General features: G+C 54.1%; 1 protein-coding gene across 3 annotated transcripts; it reads right to left on the bottom strand.

Moving 5' to 3' along the window:
* Positions 1-8208: 8208 nt before the first annotated feature.
* On the bottom strand, positions 8209-10824 carry LY6H (lymphocyte antigen 6 family member H). Of its 3 annotated transcripts, XM_045561369.1 has the most exons (5): positions 10810-10824; positions 10419-10538; positions 9854-9981; positions 9054-9173; positions 8209-8781 (listed from the first exon to the last, which is right to left on the bottom strand). In XM_045561369.1, exons 3-5 carry the CDS (start codon positions 9918-9920, stop codon positions 8546-8548), a joined length of 423 nt encoding a protein of 140 aa, XP_045417325.1. In that variant the 5' UTR covers positions 9921-9981; positions 10419-10538; positions 10810-10824; the 3' UTR covers positions 8209-8545. The 3 variants fall into 3 exon arrangements, with proteins under 3 accessions (XP_045417325.1, XP_045417323.1, XP_045417324.1); XM_045561367.1 differs by lacking the exon at positions 10810-10824 and having other exon boundaries at positions 10469-10614; XM_045561368.1 differs by lacking the exons at positions 10419-10538; positions 10810-10824 and adding an exon at positions 10216-10394.
* Between the last annotated feature and the right edge of the window lie 7161 nt (positions 10825-17985).

Raw genomic sequence — 17985 nt, 5'->3', positions numbered from 1 at the left:
GAAAAACAGGATTATCTATTTGCATTTCCTTGTGTTTGCGTAGACACCCTGAATGGATGCACAGGACACTGGGCAGGTAAACACAGGGCTGGGGGAGCACTTCCCAAGGTGGCCTTTTTTTAATTGGCGCAAATGTTATTATCTGTTTAAAAAAAAAAAACAGAGGAGCCCCTCACCCAGTTTTCCAGAACTGGGACCCCTTACCCCTTCCTGCTCACCTTCCCTGTGTCCGGTCAGGTAAGGAGGCCACTGGCCTTGCTCTCAGGAGCACACCTGGGCGAGGGGTTAGCCCCTCTGCTGAGCAGAAACGGCCAGGCCAGGGCCAGGGGCCACCCGGCTCTAGCCTTGGCTACAGACCTGGGGCTGGGCCCTGCAGTGGTCACAGTTCCCCTCCAAGACCTGCTGTTTCTGCTCTGTGTGGCCCAGGGGCTCGTTCCCTCCCAGGCCACTAATAGGCAGCTCAGGCCACCCACACACACGCTCCTTCTCCTCCCTGGATGGCGTTCCTCTCAGTAGCCATCACCTTCCAAAATGACCTTACTGAAGCGGCCGTGTACTTGTCAGCCGTCTCCTCCTCCACCACCAGCTCTGTGCACATGCACGTGTGCGCACACGCACAGGTGCACACGCACGCTCACTGGAAGGCAGCCATCTCGCCTGTCTTGTCTGCTGTTCTGTCCCCAGGGCCAAAGCCGGCACCTAGCTCCCGAAAAGTAGTAAAATGAGTCAACAAACATATAAAACTGTCCGCTTGTTCCTCCCACATCTCTGACAGTGGCTCTCTCTGCTTATCATGGGTGTGGATGGTGCCGAGTCCTGGCAACAACGCCGGACCCTTTACATGGGGGTCTCTGGTGCAGGGCCACGCCCCTGCCTCAGAACCTACATCACAGCAGATCCCAATGGTCCATGGGGAGTTGCTGGGGGGAGGGTGGCTTTTCCTCTCCCCACCTCGCTTCCATCAACTAAAGACAAATTGGGCTTTTAAATACTTAAAGTTAATTTTAATTCAGAGCCTTACTGAAGACTGAGACCCAGGGGAATCTGCCAGAGAGTCTCGGCTAGACTGCTCCAAAGCCACGTTCCAGCTCACAGCTTGGACACAGGCAGTGGTACTCTGTGTGTACTCAGAAGTTACATCAGAGCACAATCTCACAGTTTGCGTTTGAAGGTACATGTGGTCATGGATTACGGAGGCATAACCATTAATCCTGTCAGATGTTATCTCACGTACAGGAAGAGACAAGGGCTGGGGTCAGTGAACTCATCTTTCCTAAAACTGCAGTGACTCAGGCCACAGGCCTGGAGAGCCCGTGGTCGCCAGGGCATCCTTCTGGGGGGTGGTGCACTCAGTCCTTGAGTTAGGGCCATCATGAAACTCTGCAGGCAAGCGGACAAGGAGCACAGCTTCTCAGTCTGCAGCTTTGTCTCTAGAGCTGGGATGGCCTTCTTCCCACCCACTGGCAAAACTCAAGAAGCTTCTGTCTCCTGCTTGCGTCATTGGGCAAAGGCCTGGGCTGTCTGGGAACTTTCCACCTAAATGTCCATCTTGTGGAGCATGAAGCAGCAGGGAGTTTGGGAGATTCTGTCCACCTCAATACTACTTACCAGCAGGTATCAATGCTCTCAAGTGCAGGTCTGAGCTGCAAGCTGTGGCCTGGGCCTCCACCCAGCCACACCCAGGCAGGGGCTGGACTGGGAGGGGAGAGACAAGCCCCCCAGGGCAGGGGATATTCTTAGCAGCCTGGGTGGAGGAGCGGCTCTAGAGGAAAGGCCAAGGCATCCCAGGACTGGCTGTGCTTAAGAAGAGCCCAGAAACCTGGGAAAAGCTTGGAAGGATCCCGGGGAAGGAGCAGGGACAAGCTACGTGCACAGGAAGAAAACAGGGGAGAGGGAGGTGTTAATTCTCTAATGGTCCCACACTCCCCACTTGCATCCACCCTGCCCGGACCAGCATTCTGTCAGTCTGGAACAGAAGGGGCCAGAGGCTGGGTTCTAGATCAGCCTCAACTCCACATGCACAAGACCCCTCCCTGTGAGCTCGGTGTGTCCCACCTCACAGACACAGGACCAGGCTCAGAGAGGTGCAGAGCCTGGCCAGGATCACACAGCAAGGAGGTGGTAGAAGAGAAATTTGAATCCAGACAGTCTGACATTTCCTGCAAATCCAGTGAAGATTTTGGTACGTCAACATCTTACCTCTTCTAAATGTGTTTCCCAGGTACAAAGTGGTCATAATCAGACCTGTAACTGGGCTCTAATCAGGAGATGGATGAGCTCTGGGAGCCGCAGGCCCCAGCACCCACTGGGTGGGTAGGAAAGGGAGGGCCCAGATCACCACTGACCTGGCATCTTCCCTGCCCAGCCACGCCCCCACCCCTGGGAGGCAGAAGAACCTCAAAGCTCCCACTTGGGACCTGACCCCCAAGAGGCCAGACTGCTCCAGGGAGGTGGGAAATGGCTCATATGTTCCCGGATAAAGATATCAAAAGGAAAACTATAGACACATCCCAATCTGAAAGTGATGCAAATGCCCTGCGATGGAAATACCCTAAACCAAATCCTGGCCATTTGAATCTGGCAGTGGTTTCAAAGAATAATACCTCAAGTGCCAAGGTGGCTCACCGCTAAGAAACCTAGCAATAGAACTCACTCTATTAGCTGCTCATTAAATAAGGGAAATATGTAGTTATATCAATAGATGATGAAACGGCATTTCTTTTAAATTCATCAGCCATTCCTAATAAAAATCTAATTGAAATATGAATAAATAAAGGGTCTAAACTGAATAAAGGCTGATTTTCAAATCCAAAAGCAAACATCATTTTATGGTATAACAGGAAACACCCTCCTTTAACACAGACACCCCTGGGTCACTGTCATTACTCAGCTATGCTTTGGAGGTCCTGCTAATACAAGAGACAGAAACTGAGTAAGTGACCTAAATATAAATATTGGAAGAGACAAAATTGCCTTTATCTGTAGATTATATGGTTGTATACCTTTAAAATGTAAGAGATTCTGCTCATAATGGAATTTAGGAATACGCGCATTCAAAAACAAGCAGCTCTCAGCCAGGAACAGTGGCTCACGCCTGTAATCCTAGCACTCTGGGAGGCCGAGGCGGGCGGATTGTTTGAGCTCAGGAGTTCGAGAGCAGCCTGAGGAAGAGCGAGACCCCATCTCTACTAAAAATAGAAAGAAATGTTTGGACAGCTAAAAATCTATATAGAAAAAATTAGCCGGGCATGGTGGCGCATGCCTGTAGTCCCAGCTACTCGGGAGGCTGAGGCAGGAGGATCGCTTGAGCCCAGGAGTTTGAGGTTGCTGTGAGCTAGGCTGATGCCACGGCACTCACTCTAGCCCGGGCAACAGAGTGAGACTCTGTCTCAAAAAAAAAAAAAAAAAAAAACAAGCAGCTCTCCTTACGGCCATTGTACTGTTATTTGTGGCTGTCTCAAATCACCCAACGCCCTCTGCACATTTCTGATAGTTCCTGCATCGTGGATCCCACTTTCTCCTGGCAGAATCCTGAAACCACATCCTGTATCCTCCCAGCTCCTAGGGCGTAGCTAGGACTTTGCCTCTGCCAAGGAGACACATCTGGGCAGCACAGCCAAGAAGTGCTATGCAGGGGGCACAGGCCTTCTAGCCCTAGGCCAAGAAGGGGCAGTGCCAGCCAGGCCAGCTCCGACACATGCTCCAGATGTTTCCCGGAGGCCACACCTGGATCCTGGGCCTCCAGTCCTCCCAGAAAAGTCCCTTGTTAAACCTCTGCTTACACCAGCTCAGGCAGGCTCTGGTCTACAGCTGAGAGGCCAGACAACACGCTGGAGAGGAAAGTATGAGCACAGCCCACAAACTCAGCTAAAAGACAAATACGACTGACCAGGCGCGGTGGCTTATGCCTGTAATCCTAGCACTGTGGGAGATCGAGGTGGGAGGATTGCTTGGGCTCAGGAGTTCGAGACCAGCCTGAGCAGGAGCGAGACCTCATCTCTACTAAAAATAGAAAAAAATAGCCAGTCAACTAAAAATAGAAATAAAAAGCCAGGTGTGGTGGCTCGCACCTGTAGTCCCAGCTACTCGGGAGGCTGAGGCAGGAGGATTGCTTGAGCCCAGGAGTTTGAGGTTGCTGTGAGCTAGGCTGATGCCACGGCCGTTTTTATCTCTAGACCCACCCATCTTAACGGGGTGGCAGAAGCTTAACGTCATGGTCAATGCAGCATTCTGTATCTTCCTTCCCAGGCTGTGCTGAGGGAGCAGGATGACAAGTCCGCCTATTCATACACCCCTTGGCCCCCATGGTCCTCGACCACTGTCCCTTACCCCACCCCCTTGTTTCTGGGCCCCGTCACAGCCTGTCGATTCTGAGGCTGCCTGTGGCCCACCTGCCTTCACCAGTGATGGCAACGCTTTGGGTCTCAGGCCTCTTGGGAGCACAGCCCAGGAAGCCTTGTGGAGCCTCTCTCTGGGCCTCCAGCCTCAGCCCTTACCAGCTCCCCACGCCCTCTCTCCCTGCCCACCCAAGGGTGTCCCGTCCTAGTGTGAGGGAAGGTCTGCTCCTTCACGCCTTTGTACCTTGAAATGCTCCGAGAGACTCCTCCTCAGACTCACGCCCTCCGTCGTGACGTTGTCTCAGAGAGGCCCGTAGCAACGTAGCAACGTGGGCTTTGGCTTTTGGAAACACAAAGGCCAGAGATCCAAGGGCTTCAACGGGGTCTGCCCTATCAACCCCTCCCCTCAGGCAACAAGCACCCAAGTCCACCGGCTTGAATGGGTGGGGGAACTTCCGAAAAGAATATCACTGAGAAAATAAAATCGTCAGCTCACCACACCAAAAATGGCCAAATTTAAAGGAAAAGGGGGAAACCCCATTTACAACACCAGAAAACCATAAACTACCTAGCAATAGATACATCAAGATACACAACCCACATGAAGAAAACTATAAAACTGCACAGAGGGACTTTACTTAGGAGGCTAAGTAAAGACAAGATACAACGAGTTTCTGAGTGGGAAGAATTAACATGGTAAAGACATAACTCTCCTCAACGTCATCCCCAAATGGGTGAAATCCCAATCAAAATTCTAATAGCATTACTCTGGACCTAGGCCAATGGATCCTAAAATTCATCTGTAAGAATAAATTGTGAGAAGTATCAATAGTGTTTTAAAAAAGAAGTGAGAAGGGGCACTTGCCCTACCAGCTGTTGAACATGGCTGCAAAGCTGCCATCGTCAAAACCCTGCGGCAATGAAATGACTCGGCGACAAACTGGCGGTGGAAGCCCCAAGGGTGTCAGCTCAGAAATGCCTGACATATGTGGGATGCATTATTTTTTTCTTTTTTTCCTTTTTGAGACAGAGTCTCGCTTTGTTGCCCGGGCTAGAGTGAGTGCCGTGGCGTCAGCCTAACTCACAGCAACCTCAAACTCCTGGGCTCAAGCGATCCTCCTGCCTCAGCCTCCCGAGTAGCTGGGACTACAGGCACCACCACACCCAGCTATTTTTTTCTATTTTCAGTAGAGACGGGGGTCTTGTTGTTGCTCAGGCTGGTCTCAAACTCCTGATCTCAAGCGATCTTCCCACTCCAACCTCCTGGAGTGCTAGGATTACAGGCATGAGCCATCCCACCCAGCTGGGATACCTTCCATCTTTAAGGTGGTGTACTAAATCAGGAACTTATTTAAGGACTCCCCACCTCCTGCCACATCAGAAATAAGCTCTGGATGGACCGGACACCTGACTGCAGTAACCAAATCCATAAAAATATCAAAAGGAAATAGAAAGACTTTTCAAAAGATAGGGGCGGAGGAGGTTCCCCTAAGATACGAAGCCCCAAACCACAAAAAAAACAATTAGACAGATTTGACCACATCAAACTTTAAAACATACATATAGGTACAGTAACACAAAGACACAAGTGACAGATTGCAGGAAAATACTTGCAGAACATATAACATGAGGAAGGTTCACGTCCCAGACACACAAAGGGTTATACAAATCAGTAAGAAAAAGACGAATGCCACGACAGGTAAGCAGGCAGAGGATGTGCCCAGGCAATCACAGAACCAAACAGAGAAGACGTTAGGAGTCTACTTTTTGTCTATAGGACTGGCAAACATTCCTGACGTCAAGGAACAGCCACTACAAGCGAGGGTGTAAGGAATTGGCAGGAATGTAAACAGACATCGCCTTCTTACAGGCATCTGTTTCCCTTTCTAGTAGATTTCCTCTCCATCAGCGACCCCTTCTAGGAATCAATCTACATGCACAACTACTTGAGCCCATAAAGACACGAGGACAAGGATGGTCACTTCAGTGTTGCTGACAACAAAAGACTGCAAACGATGCCCACCACCGAGGGACGGATAAATAAACAACAGTTCGCTCACTCGGGGGAATACTAAGCAGACATGGAAAACTAAAGGTCGCCCTAGACATACTGACCTGGACGGCTGCTGCTGGTGACCTGCTTGTAACGAGGCTGGGGCAGCACTGCCCACGTGCCCGCCTAAGCCTTCACAGCGCTGTGGAGCTCCACCCTTCAAAGACAACTTTGTTTGTTGCAGAGGGATGGTGGGTAAACCGTGTTAGAAAGAAGGGAACTGGCTGAGCGGAGGTGGGAGCTGTGACACGGAGGTCTGGTGGTGTGCTCCCTGGGCCACCCCCCCCCACAAGCCCCTCCATGCAGAGGGGGAGGGAAGGCAGCTCCTTCTAATTGTATATAATTCTTCTAAGAGGTGAGGTGCTTCTTTTGTGTTTTTAAATACTTCCCTGAGATAATTAATTCAGCACACACATATTTAAGTGGAAACTGGCTCAAACTTCATCCCCGTGGGACGTCCTCCCTACACCGCCAAGGCTTGGGGGAGGTGTTGTTCCATTGCCTGGGGGTCTTCACTGGCTCTGGCTTCCTGCCTCTTCTGAATTCTCAAGCTTCTCTGCAGTCCACAGGCCCCCAAAACACCAGACTCAAGCTGAAAACAGCACACTTTACTGAAGGGGGGGCAGGGGCAGGGGCAGGGGTACAGAGTGAGCAGCAGAGGAGCCGGCTCCCTGTGGAAAAGTCCCTTAGTTGCATCCACCGGCAGGGGGTTGACACCATTTCCCAGGCGAGGGCGGGAGGCCCTGCCCACTCTCTCCCCGGTTCACCACCCTGTACCCCAGATTTCTCTCCATCGCTCCGGGAGGAATGCCAAACCCAGCTCTTACAGGAATCATTTTTCTTCCAAGGAGTCCAGGACTCAGCAGTGACCACAGGTCTGGGTCAGCCACAGGTGGCATCAGCAGGTACTGGCCAAAGACCAGGCCCCAGAGAAGCCCTGGGGTGTCTGCCAAGCATCGCATGGTGAGCCTGTGCCAGGGGACAAGCCACTGGTGGAGCACTGAGCACTGTGGCCAGTGCATGCAGGAGGCTGGGGTGGATCAGGGATGCAGGGATGAAACTGGCAACCCACAGCTGGAGCAGCTGCCTAGCTGGGTCTTCCCTGCCCAGCACAGCACCCATCTGTGCCAGTCCACAAAGCCGGTCAGCTCACTCAGCCCCAGACCACAGGGGTGGACGTCCAGTGAGGCAGGGTCTCCACTTGGCCTGGAGCAGCCCCAGTGGCTCTCAGCTGGCTGGAGGCTCAGGGGTGCTAGCCCCCAGCACCGACCACCCCCAAGGGGTGAGAGAGCCGGGGCAGGAGCCAGAGGACACTCACAGGCACTGGCACGTCTGTGCATCTGCAAGTGCCCACGTGTGTGCTGGACACTGAGCCCCAGGACAGGCATGCACAGGTGCCTTGGGACACAGCAGTTTGAGCTGGTGTGATGTCGACATTTCAGAGCATATGCATGGGGACGCCTGTCGGAGTGAGCCTGTGTCTGTGCAAGCAGGGTGTGGATGTGGAATGTGTCACTGCAGGTACAGGTGTGTGCATGTGTGCCCATCTGGCGTCTGTGGTGTGTACACACACAGTTCCAACGCCGCCCCCCCCAGGCCCATCCTGTGATCTTGTTCATCTCAACTCGGCCCCCCCAAGTACTCCCAAACCTCACCAGGCCCCAGCAGCCACAGCACATCCACCCAGCACCCTCTGGCCCCAGGCCTCCTGAGCATGGGTGAACCCTCCGCCCACCATCTCTGCTTTCTCAGCACCTCACTCCCTGCTCTCAGCCAGGACCCCGCCCCCGCCCCGACTCCCAGGCTCAGACCCGGGTCTCAGGACTCAGAAGTGACTTTATTTCTCTGTAGAAGATGCCTTTACAGCCAGGCTGTTGCGCTACGCCTGGCTTGGCCTCACCTCCCCTCTGGGACCTGGGGGTCCCAACCCCCTGCCCTCACCCCCAGGCCTCCTGCCCAGACGCCTGGTTTGCTGCAGACGTCTGGCTGCCTGGGACTCAGAGCTGGTGGAGAGACAGGCAGGTCTCATATTTGGGGAGGGGTGAGAACCATAGGCCACAGAGCTGGGCAGAGACTGCCCCGAGCCCCAGCCAGGCCAGGCTGGGGAGGAGGCAGTGACAGGCCCAAGGGAATGGGCCCTAGGAGGGAGCAGACCTCAGGGCCCAGCCCAGAGCAGGGCAGGCCCCAGGCTGAGCAGCAGCCCCCCAGCCAGGGCCCAGGGGCTGTGTCCCGCCCCGGCCGCCCCATTGCACAAATCCTTCTCGCAGCAGTCCACCTCAACTTTTAAGATCCCAGAGTTAATAAACCCCATCAAATAGTCTGAGAAAAAGTGCCGCTTAACGAAGTCACAGGAGGAGGCACACATCTTGTTCACGGAATGATCCTTCCTGCCTGGAGAAGAGAAAGTAGGGTCTGGGAAGGGGGCTTCCCTAGCCCTCTCTGTCCCACCCTCCCCAGGACCCAGCCCAGGCCCCTCCAGGGCAGCCCTCGGCCCACCCACGCTGTTCCCAACTATATGAAAAGGGCCACCACGGAGCCAGGGAGGGACAAGCACCTGCTCACTGCCACGCAGCAGGGCAGTATGCTGACACAGACCCATGCTCTTCGCCCAGGCCAGAGGGGCTCAGAGGACACCTGTGACTTCTCCCAAGAGCCCAACTTACTGCTGCTGGGATCAGTGATTCGGACACTGGCACACACTGTGTCGGACGGCTGGCACTGCTTCGGGGTGCAATGGCTGGAGTTGGTGGTCAGAGTGCAGTCCTGGCACCACAGGCCATGAGCTGGGCAGGGCATGGGAAGGAGGATGACCAGAGGCCAGCCAGGCCCCTGCACCCCTCACCCTCCCCACCAGCTGCAGGCACTCCTAGCAGAACCCTGATAGTGGAGGCTCAGGCTCCCACCCCACAGGATTGGGTAGGCCAGACTGACCCCTGGAAGGGAGGCCCTGGGACAACCTGTGCCCATCGTGGACTCTGGAGTCCTATAGCCCCTCCCTGCCCCCCCCACACACGCACAATTACACACCCGGCCACACATACCTCATACCTACAGTGTCTCCTGCACACTCCTACCCCACCCCCCCAAAGTTCTGTGGCTTCCATGCCATGAAGGGCCAAACTGGATTTGATGGGAGGCCAGGTGACGCTCAGAGAAGTGATGGGGCAAGAACTCGGCCCTGCCCTCAGGAGCGAGGGCATCCATGCAGGACGAGCCGCCCACCGGCCCAAGGCCCGAAGGAAAAGCTCTCGGAGCCCTCGGACACTGAGAGAGGCCCGCGTGGCCGGCACGGAGCGGGCGAGGGCCAGGCTGGGGTAGCCGGGGTCCAGGACGGGGTGTGGGCTTTCCAGGAGGCACAGTGGGAACCATCGGAGGACGGCGGCCTCACAGCCCGGCTTCTTCCGGAGGGGCTGCGGGTTCTCCCGAGGGAACCCGACCCAGCCCCCCGCGGGCCCCCACTCACCGGGCGCGGAGCACAGCAGGACGGCCAGCAGCGCCAGACCGAGGCCCTTCATGGCTGCAGGCAGCATGCTCTGGGCGGGCCTGCGGGAGGCGCGGGGGCTGCGGGCGGGGGTCCTCTGGGGCGCAGGCCTGGCGGGGAAAAGCCTCGGTCAGGAGACCCAGCACCAAGGACCCTCCCCTCTTCTAGCCTCAGGACGCAACCTTCTCCCCGGAATCCAAGGCGGGGGTCAGCCTCGAGCTCGAAAGCCCCACCCCCAGCCCATCCCCCAGAGGGTCCACCATCACAGCATCCCCGTGGCGAGAAAAGGTCTGCCCTCTTGGGCGCGGTGACAGCCCGAGGTGCCCCCTCCCCGCGCCTGGCACCTGTATGGGGGGGTGTCTTCTCCTCCCTGGGGAGCTGTGGGTGCGTCCGGACAGGAAAGGGCAGCAGGAGGTGGGAGCCGACCGTACCTGCTGACTGGGGGAGGGGTGCGCGCCACGTCCCCACCCCCACCCCTGGGCTGGGGGACCGGGAACCCCGCACCGAGTCCCCTCCCGGCCTCCCGCGCGCGCGCCTCGGCGCTCACCGCGGATCGGGGCGTGGAGCGCGGGCCTCGGGGTCGGGGGGCGCACTCACATCCCGGGGGTGTCCGCACTCCGGGCTCGGACGGCGTGCGCGGCGCGAGGAGCGGTGCCCTTCGGTCTCCCTGCGGACCGGAACCCGGGCGCAGCCTCGTCTTTCGGGGAACGCAGCCGCAGACGCGGACCCCGCGCGAGGGGCGGGGCGGAGCCGGGGCGGGGGCCGCGCGGGGGGCGGGGGCGGCAGAGACGCGTGGGGCGGGGGCGCCCGAAGCTCTCGGACCCGCGGCAGGTCGCTGGCCCGGGCCCTCCTGCGCCCCGTTGGTCGCGCGCGCGCTCGTTCTCCCAGCGCCCTCTTCCGCGGCCCCCCGCCCCGCACTCCTCCCCACCTCCACGTACCCCTGCCAGGCGTGGGCAAGGTCCTCCCCACTCTGCTTGGCTGAGATTCCCCTTGGAATTTCTCGGAAGAACGTTTATTGAGAAAGGAAGCAAAACGCACAGAGACGCAGAGAGGAAAGGAGGGAAAAACCGCGGTGCTCCACTCAGGTCCCTGTTTGCAGACCTCTTGGACCAGATTTCCAGCCCTGGGCCCCTCCCTTTCCGATTGTTCTCGGCGGTTCTCCTCCTGTGAGCATCCATGAAGACCCTCGCCAGAAGCTGCAGCCCCAGGGACTTCTGTTGCCAAGGACACCCGCACCCAAAGGGCAAGACTCAAATCCTGGCCTGGGCATTCGAGGCCTCAGCCAGCTTCTCAGCTTCCTGTCTCGCCTTCTCGCCCTGCCCCAAGGCCTTCCCAGGTGCGGTCTCGGTGCTGGGACCCATCTCTGCCGGGCACTGGGTAAGCCGCAGTGGGCCTTCGGTGGTCTTCGTCCTGCCTTCATTCACTCGACCAGAAAACCGCTGACCTGGGCTGCCCTGAGCCCTGGGAAAGGCGATGGAAAGATAGACGTGGTTTCCGCTGTCCTGGCTCTTACGTTGAGACACATGGTTATCACTAATGCAGTGTAGCTTTGCAGGACGTGCCCATCATAGCTAACACTTATTGAGCACAAACGATGTGTTCCAATTGTTCTAAACACTTCATAGGTATCATCTCATGACAGTCTCACAACAGCCCTCCTGTGCAGATATTACTATCATTTCCATGCTACAGACCAGGAGACCAAGCACAGAGAGACTGAGATCCCTGCTCAGGGTGCCACAGTGACCAGGTGACATAGCTAATGTTGAGACCCAAGCAATGCAGAGCCTGTGTACCTCACCACTGCACTGTGCAGCTGCACAGGAATAGTGGCAGAGGAAGAAGTGGACAAGAAAGCATAATAGGACCCTGGTTTGCATCAGGTCAGGGAAAGCGTCTCTGAGGACATGACATTTTAGCAGAGACCTGAGTGAGGAGTTGAGATTGATAAGGTGCAGAGGGCAAGAACTGGATCCTGGCCCAAACACAATTCCTTTCAAAGCATTGCAGAGCTCCCAGGAAAGTAAAAGAAACCTCTGGATCCATAAATAAATATGTAAATAAAATAACAGAGCCACAGACCCTGTCTGCTGAGCAGGAGACAGATGTGGAAGCCAAAGTAGTCCCAGGCAGAGCCTGAACCTGCACTGGGCCTGAGGTCCCAGGTCTTGGTGCAGATTCTCCCAGAAGCAGAGCCTGAGGCAAGGATTCAGGGCCTGGCTGTAGTAGTCAAAGGTGCAGGGAGCAGCCCTGGAAGTGGGGAAGGAGACCAGTGAAAGTGTGGGACTGAGTGAACTGCCATAGTGGGGAACTGGAGCCTGGTCTCATAGAGGAGCTCAGGGAAACGGTTTGGAATGTGAGCCTCAGAGTGGTCTCAACCAAGGGATGAAGGAACTGAGGCATTTTTACAGCAACTCCCAAGAAGCATTGATTGAGGGCTGCTCTGGGGATTCATTCTCCAAAGCTTTCCACTTGCCACCCACACCAGGCAGGCAGAGTAGCTTCTCTCTGGCACAGAGATGCTGACAGCGGTCATTGGAAGTTATGCTAGAACGCACCAGCAAGGTTGGACATTGGGAGAAGCATTCATAACACCCACCCAAAATGAGGGCTCAGCCCTCACAGGGAGACTGGGAAACTCTCACAGGAAGCTGAGATCCCCAAGGGAACCACGGTGGCTCCAGGCCAGTAGCACCCCTGCGTGCACAAAAGCAACCTCCAACTTAGGGACTGGGCTTCTCACAGATTTAACTGAATCAAAAATGAGTTCAAAATCAAAATTCAGCAAATATCCAAAGAAAAGCCTCCAAAGTAAGATGCAGCAGAAACAACAGCAAGCAACAGATTTAAATCACTGCAAACTTTCTAAATTGAAGATATCAAATATAGAATATAAAATTAACCTTTACTATGCTTAAGATATAACAAGGAACAAGACACTGTCAAACTGACCGCCATCCTTATCTGAAAAAAAACAGAATCTCTAGAAATGGAAAACTTTTCATTAAAATTAAAAGGTCAGCAGAAGCCTTAAAAGATTTACAAAAAGTGAAGGAAGAAGCCAGTCACAAAAAAAACACACATTATGTGGTTTCATTTGTATGAAATGTCCATAACAGGAAAAACCAAAGAGACACAGAAGGTAGATTAGTGGTTGCCTTGCGTTGGGGGAAGGGAGGAATGGGGAGTAACTGATAATGGGCACTATAAATAAATGAAGTGATAAAAATCATTTTGGAGTGACGAGAATGTTCTAAAAATAGATAGTGATGATGGTTGCATGACTCTGTGAATATACTAAAAACCACTGAATTGTATACTTTAAAGGGGTAAATATTATGGTATGTAAATTATATCTCAATAAAGCTGTTGTAAAAAAAACTCAGCAGATGGGTTAGGCAGGAAATTAGACATGGCTGAAGAGGGAATTTGTAAACTAGAAGGTAAATCTAAAGGTATTTTCAAGAATGTAGCACAGGGGATAAGAAGATAGAAAATAGGAAAGAGAAGTTAAGAAACATAAAAGGAAGCCAGGTGTGGTGGCTCACGCCTGTAATCCTAGCACTTTGGGAGGCCGAGTTGGGAGGATTGCTTGAGGTCAGGAGTTCAAGGTTGCAGTGAGCTATGATGACACCACTGCACTCTAGCCAGGGTGACAGAGTGAGACCCTGTCTTAAAAAAGAAGAAGAAAATTCTGTCATTTGTGAGAACATGTATGAACTTGGAGGACATTATGCTATGCTAAGTGAAATAAGCCAGACACAGAAAGACAAATACCAAGTGATCTCACTTATCTGTGGAATCTAAAAAAGTTGAAGTCACAGAAGTAGAGAGAGTAGAATGCTGGGGACAGGGGAAGGGGAATGGGAAGATGTTGGTTAAGGGATACAAAGTTTCAGTTAGGAGGAATGTTTTTGAGATGTATTGCAGATGTAATCTATATTTCAAAATTGCTAAGAGTTGATTTTAAATGCTGATGCCACAAAAAAGATGATAAGTATGTGAAGTGGTAGATAGGTTAATCAGCTTGATTTAAGCATTTCACAATGTATATGTATATGTGTATATATATATATATATATATATATCTCAAAACATCACATCATACCCCGTAAGTTTATATGATTATTATGTATCAATTAATTTTTTAAAAAATTTAGACAAATCTTTTCAGATGGACACAATTGAGAGAAGTGGAGAGGGTTTACCATTAACAGCCCTTCACTAAAGAAGCTTCAAAAAGAATGCACTTCAGGAAAAGAATGTATTACAGAGGACCTAGAATGCAAGAGCTGGTGCAGAAATTTGCTAACAAGAAGGGAAATCCAAATTCACATTGTCTTTTAAAATCATAAAAAATGTCTGATATGTGAAATTTAAAAGGACTTCACTGGGGCACTGGACAGCAGCCGCACGTGGTGATGTGAATTAAAGAGTTCTGAGCTCCTCGCATTGTTGGAGGCAGCTGTGATCATGATGCCTTTTAGGTGCCTTCAGGTGCCAAGGACACACAGTGAGGTTTCAAGGGTGGCCACCAGTAGGGCTCAGGGAAGAATATTGCATGTGGAGGTTCAACACGTGCAAGGCTGGGCACGGGAAAGACCTCTGCCAGTTCAAGAAATGGAGAGGAAGTCAGTGCACCTGGCACACGGGGGGGCCAAGGAAGCTCTGAGGGAGATGAGGTAGGAAAAGAGGGTAAATATCAGACCCCAAGGGGCATTGAAACCATATTATAGGTCGTGGACTGTGTGCTAAGGACTTTAGTATGTTAGTTGGGAAGTCTTTGGGCTGCAAGTAACAACCTACCCATCCAGGAGTGCAATGGTTAATTTTATGTGTCAGCTTGGCTGGGCCACAGTACTCAGGTGTTTGTGCAAACATTATTCCGGATGTTTTTGTGAGGATGTTTTCGGGTGAGATTAATGTTTAAATTGGTGGGCTTTGAGTAAAGCACATGCCCTCCATAAAGTGGTGGGCCTCGTCCAATCAGTTGAAGGCCTGAATAGAAGGAAAGACCAGTGTCCCCTGAGCAAGAGTAAATCCTGTGCCAGAGGGCCTTTGGCCTTGAACTGTTCATCAGCTCTTCTCTGGGTCCCCAGCCTCTGGCCTCCCTGCAGGTTTTAGACTTGCCAGCCTCTGTAATGATAGAAGCCAACTCCTTAAAATAAATCTCTGTGTATTCACACATTCCATTGGTTCTGTCCTCCAGCGAACCCTGACTAATACAAGTGGTGGCTCACACCAGAGGCACATGGGTGTCTGTGATCCAGCAAGCAGGGGCACTGGCCCCTCTCCTGAGATTCTTGTGGCCCTTCCCTCATCATCAGAGACAACTGGCTGTTAAGAAAAGTGTGTGAATGGCTTTGCAGCAGGTGATCAAAGATGTCTACAGAAATGGGTGGAAGCGAAGGATGGATGTTGCTGATTTACATTTCAGAAGATCCTATGACTGTGAGTGGAGGATGGACTGGAAGGTTTTGGAACAAAACAGGGAAGCCAGTGAGGAGGATGAAGCTCTGACTAGGGCGATGGCTATGGACATGGAATGAGTGGGGAGGCTCACAGCCTCAATGGTGTCCCTGTCTAGGACGCCTGCCTTGCGGGCCCCCAGGTGGGGACGTAGATGGGCCTGGTGCATGAGGCCAGGAAGAGCAGTGACTTGAGCGGTGCATGAAGCACTTTGTTAAGTCGGGGATGCCTGGGAGGCATCCAACAGGAGATCTCACGTACATCTGGGGCTCCAAAGAGAAGTCATTCAGGGCTGGAGACACAGACATGGGCATCGTTGGCACAAAGAAGAGAACAGATGCGATCACTAAGGATGAAGTGTCTCGAGAGGAGGGGAAGGGATCCCCAGGCCCATCCGCTGAAGCGCTGGCCAGAGGGTCCATCCCTAAGCAGCAGAGGGCTCAGGCTCTGCTTCCTAAGGGCGTAGCAGAAGCCAGGTCCTGATATGAGTGCTTGGCACTCATCGCAGTTGGGAGTGCCAGCCTTGCATGCCACTGACCCCGGCAGCCCTGAGTCTGGGAGCTATCTGTCAGTGTTGGGTGCTCTATCATCCCCATTGGTTGCTGCAGTCCCCCAAACGTCACACAGGGCCCTTTGCATCCCAGGTCCCATTGTTCCTGTCAAGCCGCCTCCTTCCCCTTGAGCCCAACCACTTCCAAGTGTCCCGAAGCTGTTCCATCAAAGCCCTAACATCCTTCTTCCTTCCAAGATGCTGCCTCCTCCCCTCCCTGTTCTACCCCACCCCCACCCTTTGCCCCCCTCTCCTGCTCCCCACACCAGGCTCCACAGCCATCTGGGCTGCATCTGCCTTTGCCCAAGTCTCAAATCTCAGCATGCAGAGTCTGAGAGGGTGAACAGAGCATACCTGGGGGTCTGGAGAAGGGGAAGACCCTGAGTGGGGCAAGGAGAGGGGCTTTGCAAACTCCAGGTCCGGCAGTGAGAGGGAGCAGGAATGCAGCCCAATGCAGGGGCAGCTGAGATCCAAGAGGGGACAGGGGGCTCAGGTGTGTGCTGCGGAAAGGGGCTGGATTTTATACTGAAAGCCACAGGGAGCGGGAAGCATCTGGATCCAGCCATCCTCAGCCAAGTTCAACTTGTCCATTTCAGACTCCACACTGCATTCTCCATGGGGCAGAGGACAGAACAGGCTGTTTTTGGATGCTCTGGCACAAGGCCAGCCCCTGTCCCTTTCTGTCATCTGGACTCTGGAATCCCTGCACCAGCATGGGTGGCACTTGATGGGTCCCTGCTGACCACAGCCAGTCTACTGCCGGGATGGGAATCTCTGCCAGACTTCTGTTCAGCGACATGGACAGTCCGTGCCAGGCCCGGAGTGAGGCAGGCCCTACCTGTCCACGCCGGGGACTGTGGTGTGGCGGGCAGGCTCCCAGGCGGCCCCCAGTGACCCGCACCTCCGAGTTCTCGTCCTGCGTGTTCCCCACCCCTGGATCATAGGCTGGGCTTACTGAATGGCTTCTAATGAAGAGAGCACAGCAGAGTGTTGGGGTGTCACCTCCAAGATCAGTTATGAAAAGACCGTGGCTTCTGACTTGGCACTTTCTCCCCATCCCTCAGATCCTCCTGCTGGGGGAAGGAGGTAGCCATGTGGAGGGCCCAGCTGACCAGGGACTGAGCCGACAGCCATGTGAGCGAGCTGGGGAGAGTTCCCTGACCAGCCGAGCCTCCGGATGAGCCTGCAGTCCCTGCCGGACAGCTGATGGCAGCCTCGCACGGGGCACAAGCCAGAGCCCCAGTGGAGCCTGGATTTCTGCCCCACAGACACCGAAAGAGAATACATTTTGTTGTTTTAAGCCCCAAAGTTGTGGGGAAATTTGCCACACAGAAAAAGATAATGCAGGTGGGTAGGGCCCGGCTTGGGCAGGGTGGGCGGTGTGCCAGCGTGGCCGAAGCATCGTGCCTGAGGAGGGGAGGGCCAGCCCCGGGAACGCTACAGCCTGAGCTCCGGCTCTCCCCACGCAGGGCTGGGTTGCCAGGGAGACAAGATTCCTAACCCAGTTTCCAGGCTATTCTGTCTTCTTCCCCAATGAACGCAGGGCAGTTTCACCCTATCAGGGCTTTTGCAAACACGAATAACCATCTCGGTCATGATTAGGAGAAGAAAGGCCCTTTTTCCATGAAGCAGAGTACACCAATGTCAAGGTGTGGCCTGGCCTTTCCCGTCTGGGGAGCTCCTACGGGGTCCTGGTGACAGCTGGCCTTCCTTCCCTCCTCCCAAGCATGTTTCCAGGGACATGGGGCAGTGGGAGGTGACAGGCTACCCCAACACCATGTCCCCATGCTGGGGACACCCGATAAGTGCCCCACAGCCATGCCCAAGTCTCCTTTGTATGCTCAGAGCCTGGTGAATAATTAGGAAGGCAGCTGACAGGTGCAGTGGGGACAGGGCCTGGGCCAGGCGCAAGGGGCAGGGCATACCTGGGACGTGCCGCAGGGCCTCCTGCCTTGCAATTTTGGCCAACACTGTCAAAACACTCCAAGCCACCATGGATGTGGGTGGGTCAGAGAAAAGATGTGCCTGTCCCAGGGACTCACCCCGTGGTTCCCAAAAGATGGGCTCTGCCTCACCAAGGGGACCAGTGGGGGCT

This window comes from Lemur catta, chromosome 9 (genome assembly GCF_020740605.2).
Source record: "Lemur catta isolate mLemCat1 chromosome 9, mLemCat1.pri, whole genome shotgun sequence".
In the NCBI taxonomy this organism is placed as follows: Eukaryota; Metazoa; Chordata; class Mammalia; order Primates; family Lemuridae; genus Lemur; species Lemur catta.
The sequence above is the reverse complement of the archived record's forward strand: the minus strand, read 5'-3'. Positions and strand labels throughout refer to the sequence as shown.

Excerpts from the sequence above, each read along its gene's own strand:
- LY6H (XM_045561367.1), bottom strand. Across the intron at positions 9,174-9,853 it reads CCTGCTGTGCTCCGCGCCCG|CTCATGGCCTGTGGTGCCAG; the intron begins GTGAGTGGGGGC and ends TGCCCTGCCCAG. Across the intron at positions 8,782-9,053 it reads AATCACTGATCCCAGCAGCA|GCAGGAAGGATCATTCCGTG; the intron begins GTAAGTTGGGCT and ends TCTCTTCTCCAG.